Source organism: Phyllostomus hastatus, unplaced genomic scaffold (assembly GCF_019186645.2).
Source record: "Phyllostomus hastatus isolate PE091 unplaced genomic scaffold, TTU_PhHast_1.1 phas_scaffold_755, whole genome shotgun sequence".
Classification (NCBI taxonomy): Eukaryota; Metazoa; Chordata; class Mammalia; order Chiroptera; family Phyllostomidae; genus Phyllostomus; species Phyllostomus hastatus.
The window spans coordinates 12,590,544-12,604,581 of NW_025334039.1; the positions used below are offsets into that span (position 1 = coordinate 12,590,544).

A 14,038-nucleotide genomic window follows, 5' to 3' on the forward strand; every position below is an offset into this window, starting at 1 on the left:
CGGCATGGACATTTGAGAATTGCTTCCATAAACCACCGGACTATCTTCCCACCTGGACTACAAGCTTCTAAATCCTCCTATTCCACCCGAGGTGCCCAACACGAGCGTGCTCAGTGAGTGGTTTTCAAGGAGCCGCCCCGAGAGAACTAATGCCCGACAGCTTCTCTTCAAATCGAGGCCAAAACAAGAAGTGCCCTCTTTGCGCAGTCAGGCGGCTTTGGGTGGCGAGCTGCCCCGGGGAAGTTCTCCCAAAGTAGAGGGAGGGCTCGGGCGGGAAGGCCGGAGTCTACAAGGCGAGAACCGGGGAGGAGGGGCTTCCATTTAACTCTCAGGTAAACAAACGCAGCGTGGGGTGGCGGTCCGCAAAGACCCCCGGTGGGTGGGAGGAAAGAGAGAGGGTAGGAGAGGGAGGGGAAGGCCCCTTCGGCGGGGGCTGGCCGAGCCGGAGACAATGGGGAAAAGAGAGAAGGGCGGGGCTGCAGGGCCTCCCGAGCCGGGATCCCGGGAACCTGGGCGGGGAGGGGGCGGGCCGCAGGGCGTGGGCGGGGCAGGTGGGGCCGCGGCCCGGGCCGGGGGTGGGGTCCGCGGCACATGCGCGCCGCCGCCCGCCCGCCGCTCGCTGGAAGGAGTAGTACTTTTTAAAAGTGCAGCCCGGAGGCCAGCCCGCAGCCGCCAGCTCCTCAGTCCCGACCTGGTCCTGCGTGTCCCGGCCGCGCGCCTCCGTCCCACTTCAGTGCAGCCCAGGCCAGTGCAGCCCTCACCATGCCGGTCAAAGGAGGCACCAAGTGCATCAAATACCTGCTCTTCGGCTTCAACTTCATCTTCTGGGTGAGTGCGCGGGACAGCCGCCCCGGGGACCCTGCCCGCGGTCGAGGCGTCGGTAACTGGCACTGCCCGCCCGGTAGACTCGGAGCAGAGGCGAAAGGGCGCTTTGGCGGCCGCCGGCTGGCTGCTCTGCCGAGCCCGAAGACGGGCGGGGCGGGCACGTTCCTAGGGGGCTCGCCGGAGCCGGGCAGGCTGGCGGACGCGCGGGCCCCGGTGAGCTGGGGCGTGGAGACCGGCCCCCGGCCTCTCCTTCGCCAGGGTTGTGGGCTGGGGTTTACGCCTGCCCCTCCGAGCGGAGGGGGTGGAGGGAAAGGCTGGTGGGGGGAGAAGCGGAGGCCCTTCGTTCCCGGGCACTCGAGACCCCGGCCAAAGAGGACCTTGGCGGGCAGTGCTGTTCGGACTGGGGTGGAGTTTCACAAGCGGCGAGCAGGCGAGGGTGCAGGCGCTCTAAGGGTCTTAGGTGGCGGGGGCAGCTCCGCTGGGAGGTTTCGGCGCTTTCACGCTGGAGAGGAAGGGGCGCGCCGGCCGTGGGTGGCCCGGACCCCGTCACCAAGTGGGAGTCGGGGGCCCTCCGCGCTCGAAGGGGAACCTTCAGCCGCCTTCCTTCCCCTGTTCTTTCCAACTTTGGTTCTCAGCCACCGTGAGAAAGTCCGAGGTCCCTCGAAATTACCTGAAAGACTAGCTTTTCCTGATTTCCCCCCCCCCCCAAGGGCGATAAGTATCTGAACTGGGGAGAATTCTGGGAGAGTTGGGGAGAGGAGGGGCGGGTTGCCCGTGGGCGCTTTTAGTGGGAAGAGTCTGTTTCTCTGTTTCCGGGAGAGATCGGGTACTGGCCCCAGGGTCTGCAGCCTCGCGCCTGTGCCCGCCTGCCCGCCGAGTGGCAAGGTGGGGCCACCGGGAACGCACTTTCACGGCGGGGGCGGGCGGGGTGGGGGGGGCCGCGGACACCCGGCCGGCAGGCAGCTCCAGGACTCCCACTGCTGGCGGCACTCCGCCTGTCTGCTATGGGAAGCCCGGGGGCGGCAGTAGAAAAGGGCAGTGCCGCCCTGACGCCTTCCCTTGGGGGTTTAAGGGACCACCCAGAGACAGAAGCAAGGGATAGGGGGCCTTTGTGCTCTGGCTCCGAGGGCCACATCCCCCGCACACAGACGGATAGTATTTGCTTGCAGTCAGGACGGAGGTTGGGAAGGAAGCTCCTTTCCAAGAGAGAGGGATGTAAAAACAGGGGCATGCCACTAGAGGCTAGTAACAAAACAAAAAAAAAAGTACTTATTCCCTTGGAGCTGGTCACTGGGGTCCCCATGAACCTGGGGCAGATCTCCTGAGATTTCATCCTCTCTCTGGAGCTGGCCAGCAAAGAGACTGAACTGCCCTTGCAAGAGTCACCACACCCCACACTTGCACTTGTGCGGATGGCACATAGGTGTGCCCCTGCCCAACCCTTGGCCAGCTTTAAGGACACCCGCCTGTGGTGGGCACCTCCCCTTCTCGGTGTTCTCAGCAGCCAGCCAGCTAGCTGCCGGGCTTGCTCCCTCCTCTCAGCAACTCCTGGCACCAGAAAAGAATGTCAGAAGGCGAGCTGGCCCCACCTCACCCCACCTCTGTCCTTTGGGGAGTTTTCCTCTTCCCTCCCGAACACAGCCTATCCCCTGCCAGTCTGTTGGTTCTCTCTCAGCCATCGGCCTAGGCTGCATCAGGGGCTGGGGGGAACCTCTGACCACCAGGGCGCCCTCACACCCCCATCTGCTCAGGAGCACAGGCAGGAGCCTGATGGGGGGCTCCCAGTGCCACTCCAGCATCCGCTCAGCCTCTTGTCTCTAACTTGCCACCCCATCCATGCTTAGAGCTGCCCCTGCCTGGGCGAAGTTCTGCTGGTCAGCTGTGTCCTCTGAAACAGAAATGATTCACTCTGGGAATGTTTGGGTTTAGAGCTAGGAGTGGCTTGAGAGATTATCCATTCCAGCCTTCTTATTTACAGTGAGAAAGCAGAGAACCAGAGAGGGGCGATTGGCCCAGGACCACAGAGACGGAGCCAATACTACAACCCTGTGTCCCTTATGCTAGGCTTGTCCTCCGTCCCCATCACAAAACCAACAAGGGGGCCTGGTAATGGGCTGGTATAGGCAGAAAGCAGTAGCTACGTTTTTCTGAATTGATTATTGTCCAGTAGTATCAGGCTCCCTATAGCGATGATGGAATAAAGGAATATTACGATTTGCTGGTAAAGGATTTAACAGTCTGCAAGTCCAAGCCCTCAGCTACGTAGCCGGAGAAGGAAGCATTATGCCCATTTTACTGATGACCAGGAAACTAGTCCCCAGAAAGGTTAAACGACTTATCCAGGGTCATGTGGCAAGATGCTCCCCCCAAAAAGGGTTGAGAAGGAAAACCTTTTACTGGTGTCAGAGTGGTGAACTCAGGCTACAGGTGGGGAACCAAGGCCAGGGCCAAGTCAGGGACCTGTGCTCCTGGTCTGTTCCCCACCACCTACCCCCAAACCCCAGTCCTGCATTGAAAGGGCTCAGTTCCTACCTCACACCTCCCTCCGCCCCTTTGTTTGCTGCCTTTCATCACCTACCCCCACTCACTGATGGAAAGAGCAAGGAACTTCTCTTTCCCAAGAAATGGTGTGGCCTTGGACCTAACGGAGGCTTCTCAGAAGCATAGGCAGAGACCTGAATGGGAATTCAGAGCCTGGGTGTTAGTTCAGCTGTGTCCCCAGTGCACTTGGAAGTCTTGGGCAGGCGGCTTTCGTGCTCCGGCCCCTTCACCACTGCCTAAAGCAATCGGGCATTCCCGCACAGCCCGGAGTGGAGTCGGGAAATGGAATGTGTGGTGAACACACTGAGACTGGTCCTCAGAGCTTGGCTTCACTGGACCTTTACCTCTGGGGCGTGATTCTTACGTCTCTTTCCTGTTAACCTCACAGTTCCCCCTGCTCCCCCTGAGTGACGTCTCTCTGTCTGGGGTCCCTGTGTTCATCACCTTCAGCCTTTTTGGTGGTACACCTTAGTGGTCAGGGCACTGGCTCTGGATTGGATTTACCCATCACCAGATGCAGCTGGTGCCTGCCCCATGGTGGAGGGAGGGACAGGGGGGATGAGAGAATGTATGTGATGCACTTAGTACTGGATGCAGAGGAAACTTCTGTAGTATTGTTGCTCATCAGTTGAAAATAGATGGAGGGAGTGGAGCGGTGGGGAGCAACTCCCTAAAAAGTGTGGAAGTGCAGACCACAGGTTACCCAGGAGCACATTCCCAACCCACAGGCATTCTTCCAGCTCTGGACTGGGCACTGACTCCATTTCATGTGTGGCTACAAGTTTGGGAGGCAGCTCCACTTCTAAAAATAAAACTTCGAGGCAGTTTCTGGGTCTGGGCAGGGTGTGGACTAGTTGGAGGGAGGGCAAAGCCCCTCCCACCCAACCTGCTGCTTCTCCCAGAAACTGTTGCCTTCGCTGTGGGCTGAGCAAGCAGCTGGGGCTGTTGAGTAAAATGGCTTCCTGGTTTTGGCACCCGGACAGCCAGAGCTCGGGGACAGCGGCTGTGTTTGTACTGAGGCTGGCAGCTTTGGGGAGAGGTGAGATGAGGCCAGGTGACCGCATCTCCTAAGGAAAATCACACCTCTCCCCCGTCTACAATGTTGATGGTATTCCCCCACTTTTTCACAATGGTTGTCAACAAGGAAGAGTCTGACTCCTGATTTGGGGGGGGGGGGGGTTGGTGGGAAGGATTCCTCTACACCCACGCCTTTCTGACCCTTTTCAAAGTGGCCCCTGGGCACCATTCCAGACCTTATACTCTTGTGTACTCAAGGGAAGGGGCTGCTAGCTAAGACCCAAACTCGGACGCCTTTGATAGCAGCCCCATTGAGGGCCATCCCTGCCAGCACGGAGCACTTCCTCTGCCGTCTCTTCTGCCATCAGCACTTCTCCGCCACAGACCTCACAAATCAGCGTTCTCACGGCTTCCTTTTGTGTCGCATGTGAATCTTGCCTCTTGCAAACAGGGCTGTGTGGCCTGTGTTTGATTTGTCTCTTTTTTTTTCCTTTTGGATTGCATGCCATAAGGAGGCGTGGCTTTGGGAATTGGTCGCACAGTCTGGAACTTAATAATACCTTGGACTTACAAAAGCACCTTTTTTCTAAAGAACACAAGCCTTGATGGGCTTTCTCCGGTGTGTCTGGCTCTGAGGGTAAGGGACCTGAGGTCACGGTTCCTGTGGCTTCTGTGGTCCTGTTGTCGTGTTGGGGCTGTGGGTTCCAAGCCCACCCGGGTTGAGCTGGGCACGGGAGAGTGAAGCAGTTCTGGAAGTTGCATAGTTAGGGTCCATGTTCCTCCTCCGCCTGGGTTGGGGTCAGGGGGACTTTCTGTGGACCCACCTCGGGTCTTTTCAACCAAAGTCCTGAAGGAATGATCTTTACCTCTTATGGAAGAGCAATGGTGCTGTTGTTTGGGGGTTGAAAATCTGGGTAAGAGCCTGTTGGACCCCTGTTCTCAACTCCCCAGAGCTGTTCTTTGCAACTGAGGGAGCTCAGGAGACCAAAAGGACCGATCTTAATACAGTTTTTAAGTTGACGGTCTTGAAGTCGGGCTGCAGATTACTTGCTTGGTTTCATTCTGTGGAAAAAGTAATGCTGGTCCAGGGACATTTTCATTTTCCATCAAGTGAAGGCATGCAGCTGTGGAAAGCAGCATCCTGTCTCCAGATGAGATAATTTTATAATAATTACATTCATCCGGTAATTTCACCCCCCCCCCCCAAAAAATACTTAGTGCTGGGCCGATTTTAAGTACTGTATGCTTTCATCCTAGACTGGTGGATCTTAACTTTTTTTAGGGAATCCCATGCAATCACTGGGACCTGCCTCCAATTATACCCATTTCTTTGCTTTTTTTCTGGAGGCTCATGGACTTTGGTTATGAACCCCTCACATTGGGCTCTGTCCCTTGGTTTCCAGACAAACCCCGCTCTGTCTTGAATCCCATGTTTCTACCATGAGAAGTGGGCTGCCTCACCACACCCTGGGGATTGCTTGGTGGCATAATCGGAGGACTCTGAGAAAGGCATTAGAGAGTCCTAAGTGCCCCTGGCAATCCAGGGCAGCCAAGACTGGGGAGCCCGCCTCCCCAACCATTTTGCTCTGACTCTCTGATTAATCATTGCCCAAGGAGTGGCTTTGACTCTCAATTAATTTAATGAGTGTTTGCATTTCTAGTCCACATGAAGAATCCAACTTTACGAGCTTCCAGCCAAGTTTTGCTTCTTCGGTTAGGGTTTCCCATAGTGTGGGTGAATTGTCTTTGTTCAGGGGGAGTGGAGTTCTGTCTTTCTCTCCTCCTTCCCACGAAATGGAAGCTCAAAGCCTTGCCCCTGAGGACTTTGGAAAGGAGGAGTATCCCCAGGGGGTCGCCTGGGGACTTGGACTCCTGAGGAGATGACAGGCAGCCTGGTTAAACAGCAAGGAAAGATGAAGCCATGACTTGGAAGAGGCCATATTTATTTGATTCTAGAGAGGTTTGAGGGCTACTGGCTTGGAGAAAAATCAGAAATTTGGGATTTTAGGGTCCTTCTTGTTCAGTCCTCTTGCTAAACATTGCCCAGGGCAGCAGAAACAGTGGCTTTTGCTGGCTCTATTAAGAAAGTAACCACACGAAGCTCACCCAATGTACGTCAAGGTTCCAGTGAACACCTCAGGCCCAGGCAGGCCAATGGCCTTTGACCTCTACCAAGCTGCTGCCTCCAAACGTCTCAGGAGGCAACCCTTGCTCATCCTCCAGTCTGAGCTGCATGTTTGTGTCCAAGTGCAGAAATATAACACATGGATCACAGCAGAAAATTCTTGACTGGGTAGTTAAAAGTGTGATAAAGTACACCAGACCGTTCTCAAAACAAATTGCTATAGCATTTTAGCGTTAATTTATCTTTAAATCTACATTGATTAAATCAATAGCATAAAAGTGGTAAAATTGATTTATTCAAGCTTTAAATGAAAAGATTGGCGAAATCATACTTAGTTGTGAACTCATTGCTTTTCAAGTCATTAAAAGTTTGGTGTTTTTAAAAGATAGTTTTCTATAGACTGAGTGTGTGTCCCCAAAATTCATGTGTGAAATCCTGCCTTTGGAGATGACTGGGTCATGCGGATGGAACCCTCATGAATAGCATCAGTGCCCTTAGAAGCAAGGGCCCCAGAGAACGCCCTCTTTCCTTCTGCCACATGTGATTACAGCAAGAAGACGCCCTCTGTGAACCAGGAAGCAATTCCTCACCAGGTACCAAATCTGCTGGCACCTTCATCTTGGACTCCCCAGCTCCTAAAACTATGAAAAAGAAATTATTGTCATTTGTAAGCCGCCCAGTCTGTGGTGCTTTGTTATAGTAGCTCACGTGGACCAAGACGTCTTTATTCACAGGTTCAAATCAGAATCACCTCTTCCCTTGTAAGTGAGCAATCGCAGTGTGCCGCTTGGCACGTGTGCCACACATCGGCGCCCCTCCTGCTGGGTGGCAAGCCCCCTCGGCAGCCCTGCTCCTGAGAGCAGAGTGTGCACTCCAGAGGCAGGAACCCCTTCTTGTGTAGTGTCTTCCTCCTGCTCACCCCAATGCAACATGAAAGACCTGCTTCTTGCAATGTGGGATTGTGGATTCTAGTGTTACACTCCAACTTTTTAAAGCTTCCTTTCTACAGCCTGGGGAAATCTACTCATACTCTGCTTTCCCCCTCCAATCAAGTTATGGCCCTGACTAAGACTAGATAGCATCTGGTTTCCCACAGACCAGAACACTCATTTCAAATGGAAATTAAATTGTCTCTAATAATTTAGGGAGGGACCCTGAGCATTATGGAAAGCTGGCCTTATCCTCATGTTGTAGGTGCCTCCCAGGATCCCGGGCCCAGACCCACGGTGATGCTGTCTCATTCCCTCTGCTGGCAGGATGGTGCTGCGTGGACAGGGCAGCAACTGAGTCCCACCTTGGGGTCATTCCTATAGGGGATGCAGGGACAGTGGCCACTTGATGGACCTCAGCCTCACCCGTGGACACAGTGGCCAGTGGGCAGCTGCAACAGTGTCTGTACTTGTCAGGCCTGCAGTAGTACTGGAGCCAGGACAAGAAGAAAATGTGCCAAGTTACTGCGAGAAGGCTGTCTCCCAGACTGGTGCTGGTGTCCATGCTGGCTTCCTGGCCAGCGCAGCAAGGGTGTGGCAGAGCTCTTGGGCAGAGGCCCACAAGAGAAGGTGCAGGCGCTCTCTCTAGATCCTGTCCACCTGGGGCTCCGCCAGCTCGAGGCCAGGCTAGGACTGCACCTGCGGGCCACGTGGCTTTGCAGGTGCCTTCCTGTCAGAGAGAAGGCCCTCTGCTCTTGCAGGTGGGCCATCATGGGACCTGTAAGAATAGAAGATGGCACTTTAGATATGGGATCAGATGTGCCTGTGAGGGAGAAAAGACACAAGTGAAACAATTAGGTTCTGAAATTCACAAAATGGATCAAAAAGACAAACAGATTAGCAAAATGATTGAAAGTTTGGGCTTTGCACTCAGACTGTTGGGGGTTCAAGTTCTAACTCGGCCACTTATTTGCCAAGTGATCTCAGAGAAGCTGCTTAACTTCTGTGCTCAGGTTTTCTCATCTAAAATCATGGAAGTGAATGTTACCTACCTGGTGGGTCTATTGTGGAGCTTAAATAATACAGGAGAAGTGCTTTGAATGGAATGTGGGACATAGCACATATTGGGGTATCTAATAATTAAGAGACCTAAAGTGAAAGCAGGGATAGGGCAGGTCATAGGTTAGACAGAGCAGTTCAGGAACTGTGACTCTTGACCCCGTGCTGGCTTGGTTCTCAGAATGACCTATGGTGGAGGAGGAGGGCCATTTGCCAACATTCCCCATCTGTGCACCATGTGGCATTGCTTGTAATGTGTAAAAGAAGGAGCATCTTCCACTACTCAGGACCATGGAGGTGACTGGTATCTCGTTCTGTGGATGGAACGAGAACCAGCTGGTCCACAGGGCTAAGGTGCATAAGCAAGAGTGTGTGTGTGACCGCAGGACATCTTAGTGAGTCATATGCAATGGAAACAAATGAGTTTAAAGCAAAACATCCCCAAACAATCCTCCACATCAGATAATTTTGGTTAAGATCAGAATGCCTACTTTCAGCAGAAAATGGATTTATGGGCTGGCTAGTATATACTACATGTCTGGCAAGCAAGGCAATGGAAACTTGAAATGAGATTTCTTGTTTAGAAATGAGGTTACCTTGGGCACAGGCCTTCCCTCCCAATCCCTCAGCCCCAAGCTACTTAACACCAGCACATTATATTAGCTGAAGGTTTTCTCTTCTCTTAGGCAGAATAAGGGCTCTGGGGTTTCATTAAGTTATTGATTTGAGAGAGAAACATGGATTTGGTGTTCCACCCATCCGTGCATTCATTGGCTGGCTCTCGTGTGTGCTCTGGCCAAAGACCAAACCTGCAACCTTGGCATGTCAGGACGGTGCTCTGAACAACTGAGCTACCCGGCCAGGGCCAAGGGCTCTGTTTGTTAAGTGAGGCTGACTTTGTTCTTGGAATGGAGGATTTCTCAACACTTGAACTTATTCAGGCCAAGTCACTCCCTAATGTCCATAAAAGTACGCTGAGAAAAGATTTACAAGGCCCTTCATCCTCTGTCACACTCCAGAGAGGAGACCACGCTGCCTCCCTTTCACCAGGGATGAGGCACACGTGACGGAAGGAGACAGCTGACGGCTAAATCACTCCAGACCTGCTCTGCAACCCTGGGCAAGTTAGTTTCCCTCTCTGAGCCTATTTTCCTCATCTCAGACTGGGATGGTCATAATGACCTCCAAGGGTGTCAGGGAGTCCCACCAGCACTCTTAGGTTCCAAAGGGGTTGTCGCAGCCTCACAGTAGGACTCGTCCTGTCCCTGGGAACTCTCTTACTCGCTCCCAAAGGGAATGTGCCCATTATCGCTGCACCAGCCTGAGCCCAGGCTTAAACATTCAAACACAATTGCTCAGAAGAGCCGGGCATAGGGAGAAGACAGCACCCACAGGCTGTAGCTATTGAGCCTCCATCACCCCTCCCTCCAGGGCGCCCCCAAGTGCCCTAGAATTCCTAGAAAAGGAGGCTGTGCAGGGTCAGGGGCAGGCTGAGTATGTGCTTAGGATGCCAGCAATGAACCCAAGGAATTGTGGGGCAAGTAACTACTTTTTTGAACTTGTGTATACTAATTTCATAATTTCGATTTTTTTTGTGTGTTGAATTACATAGGTGGTAAGGTGCATGACATCATCTTCTCAGTGTGCAGGGCACTAATCTGGCCACAGAGGCAGGAGTTGGCTTCCCCAAAGACCTAGCTTCTGGCTTCTCGAGGATGGTTGGATTTTTTTATTGTTGTCAACCTCCCAACCTGCCATGATGTGGAAGAGAGCAACATGTATGTAGTAACACACATGCACAACATGTAGTAACACATACATGATGATTGTCAGAGGAGGGAGAAGTTGACACATTAGACGGAGAGATCCCCAGCAGTGACTTGGTGACTCCTTAAGCCTCACTTTCCTTATTTGGACAGTGAAGGCAATAATAGAACCAAAGTCTTAGGGTCATTAGGAGGAACAATGGGATGTTTAACGTAAAGCCATTATTGTGATGCCTGGCTCATGGACAGAGCTTGGATGTCAGCTTCCGCAGCTGCTGTGGAGTTATAATAACACCTCTCAAAATTTTTCAGAGATCAAGGTTGTCCTAAACCTTCACACTCATCCATAGCTTACTGCTCCAGTTCTATAAAGCTGCATTGCCCAGGATTGCTCAAAACTGCAATTTTACCACTAGGCTTCCTTCCTTTTAGAAGATGAATTAGCAGGCCTGTCTTTCTGTCTGTCTACAAAACGCTCATTTCAGAGGTTTTCCTGGTCTGGGAAAGGTGAGTGAGGAGAGGAACTGGCTTTGCACTTTGCTGGAAATAGCCCCATGAGGCTGCCCAGCGGGTAGAGGCTCGTTTTTGGAGTCTAACTGGGAATTTAACAATAGGAATCACAAGAAGAAATTTATTCTGCTTCCAAACCAAGAAGGGTGGGTGGCATTAGCACCTCTCCTTCGGCTCACTTGTGTTTTCAAAGGGAGATGGATCCCTGGCTGGTGTGGCTCAGTGGATTGAGTGACGACCTGGGAACCAAAGGGTCACCAGTTTGACTCCCAGTCAGGGCATATGCCTGGGTTGCCGGCCAGGTCCCCAGTAGGAGGTGTGCAAGAGGCAACCACACATTGATGTTTCTTTCCCTCTCTTCCTCCCTCCCTCCCCCTCTCTAAAATAAATAAATGAAATCTTTTTTAAAGGGGGGGGTAGGGATGGATCCCTTTTATCTAGAACTTTCTTGACACCATGAAGCAGACCCCAGAGGAAAGCAGAGCCAGTCACTATTGCTTGCGTGGACACCAGGGAAAGAAAAGAAAGGAAAGGAGAGCTAGCCCTAAGGGGTGCCCTGTCCCTGGGACCCAATGGCTGTGGGCTTGAGACCACCACCTCTCCATGACTCAGAAGAGGAAGAGAGAGAAACCTCAAGGAGAAGTTAGTGGCCAGTGTCTTCCCGGCCACTCGGCCTTCCCCTCGGCTGGGGTCGGTGCCCTGAATCTGAGTTACCTCGCTGCAGCAGGCCGATTAAGCTTTAGGTCAGCATGTTGCCAAATTCAACATGTCCAAACTACCCTCCTTTGTTCAAGAGAAGTTCTTCAGCATTCCCATTCTTCCCCTTCGCCAGGCAGCACAGCGCGCAGCTCGGTGCTGGGAAGAGGGTGGTGCTGCACTATCTACGTGGCCCGCTGCCCGCCCTGAGCGCTGCCTCCTGCTACCTGGGCCGTGTCCAGCGAATTGTTGTTGCTTGACTTCTTGGAGCCTGTTTCATCTATAAAATAAGAGTGGCGAGAGGACTAAATGAGATAATATCCATAAATCACCTCCTACAACATGGGACACACAGAGAGAGCGATTGCTACTATTATTATATTGCCTATTTTCCTTTCCCTAGCCTCTGGAGGGGCTGCTGATGGGCGAAAAGGCTGCCAGGAGTCAGGTTAACAGTAAATCTAAATAACCTACAACGTCATTAACCATCGGCCTCTGCGTGTATTCTTTAAAATTTACTTATTTATTTAATTTTACTTTTTTTTTTTTAATTTAGGATGGTTTGAGGAAGAATCCACTCTCATGCATAGCCTGGCCCAAGGAAAACACGGGCTGCAGAAATCAGGGTGAAGTTTTTACCAAGGGTGTCCCCGCTTCAGACGCAGCAGGAGGCATTTTGGCTTCTTGGGGAGGAGCACTCACAGGGCTGAACTTGTGCAGGGAATGCGCTTTTGAAAGCCAGATGCAGGTTCTAACTTGAACCATTTACTATGACTTCCCAAGCTCAGTGGGTTCAAGGTGGCATAGTCCCGCCAGTGTCTGTCTTGTTTCCTCCCTGCTTAGCTGTCCTGTGTCCTCCCCTCAATGGTCCCTGTGCAGCAGGTCAAGACGGTCCTCAGGCTGAGTCCCTGTGTGCCAGGGAGGCAGGGGCGGAAGGGGCATTTGAGCCACACTCTCCAGATTCCACAGTGTAAAATGAAATGGTGAGATTCTGCTCCCTGCTGGGCGGAGCCTGGGGTCTCTCTCTGACACACACACAGGAAGCTTGAGCCCAGAGAAAGCTCACACACACACACTTGCCCCATGGCTGTATGCCCCTCCCCACTGGCATTTAGGAAGCTGGCCTCTGGGTTCAGAACCCCCAGCGAGAGATTTTCCACGTCTACCCAATTGGTTCTATTGGTTCGACATTTATATGAAGCCCTGGGGCAGTGGTTGTCAAACTTGACCAAGCATCAGAATCATCTGGGGCACCTGTTAAAACACAGATGGCTGGGCCCCACCCCTTTCACCTTTCTCATTGACCGAGTTCCCAGATGCTGCTGCTGCTGCTGCTGCTGCTGCAGCTGGTCTGGAGACCACATGGGAGAACCACTGGCCTAGAAAAAAGTTTGCCAGTGGCCTCTGATGATACCGGCTTCTGCAGATTTGGACACTGCCCCCAGATGGGGAGCTCAGTAGAATCCCCAAGAGCAGAGGTTGCCTAGAGGAGCAGAGTGGCCCCCAGGATGCTCAGGCTCACTGGGGACCTTGTTCTCCAGAACTGTGGTCTCTGGGCTTTCCAGCTCATCTCTGATAGACAGCACTAAAGTCAGCGATATCCCTGATTGACTTCTTTACATTTTGCCGTGAACTAACAGCTTACTGTAACCTTTAATGAAAGCAAACCATGGTGGTTTTTGCTGCTGAACAGTGACATTTGGTTTTGGTGGTGGTTTCACTGTGGGTGGAAATAGATAAGGGGGGCTCTGAGCCCCCTGCTCCTGCCCAAGCAGCTTTGCCCTTCCAAAGACAACAGCTCCGGCCTTCACTGAGAGCAGGGGGAGGAAGCTACTACAGGCCTGGATTAGGAGAGGCAGTGGGGCTCGGGCGCCTGTTTGTTCTTGCTGGCAGTGCCAGGACCAGCCTCCTGACAGTGAATCAGCCCATCGGAGGCTTGGCATTCAGTGGTGAGCCAGGGTTGCCATGGGGACGGGTGAGGCCCGGAGCCCACAGGTCTGGGTGGCCTGACTTGTTTTTAACTGTTGAAGCCTGTGTGAACATAGAGGCCCTTATCTCCACTTCTGAGGCTTTCTTAAAGCATGACTGGTGTTTCGGGCCCCCGAAAAGGCTGGTAAGGGAAATTGCATCCTCGGTATTTAGTCTCTTGCTGATTTCCTGGGCACCATGGGCAAGCATGTCAAGAGGTCTGTAAAGTCCAGTACATTACAAAACAAAACAAAACAAAACCCAGGCGGATGCGTATCTTACTGAAGGGAGGAAGTAGAGAGGTAAAATGCCCTGCCTCTCTGTGATCGGCTCCTTTAATAACTCCTCTCTGCAGAGTTAATGCGCCCACAGAAGGCAGTCTGTGATCCAAGCAAGGACAGAGGCCTCCAGTCTCAGTCAACAATCTCCTTTTAACCTTCCTTCCCCACTTTTCTTTGGCCGCTCCCATCTGATCCTAGCGGAGCTCCAGAGGCAGTGCATGGGTGTGAAGAAGGTAAATTTATCCACCTCCCCTACCACACAGCACTCACTGACTCTCACAGAGACCAGAAAATAGAACCCCAGTGTCCTAAATCGCCTTG

General features: G+C 52.8%; 1 protein-coding gene across 2 annotated transcripts in view; it reads left to right on the forward strand.

Annotated features, from left to right (window-relative positions):
* Positions 1–225: 225 nt before the first annotated feature.
* The window catches only part of CD9 (CD9 molecule), a 32,603-nt gene continuing 18,790 nt past the window's right edge, over positions 226–14,038 (forward strand). The window contains exons 1-2 of one of the 2 annotated variants that reach the window (XM_045826644.1): positions 226–332; positions 651–828. In XM_045826644.1, coding sequence (XP_045682600.1) covers positions 763–828 — 66 coding nt within the window. In that variant the 5' untranslated portion in view covers positions 226–332; positions 651–762. Of the gene's footprint in view, positions 333–579; positions 829–14,038 lie in introns of those variants that run through there. The other variant, XM_045826643.1, reaches the window with a different exon arrangement.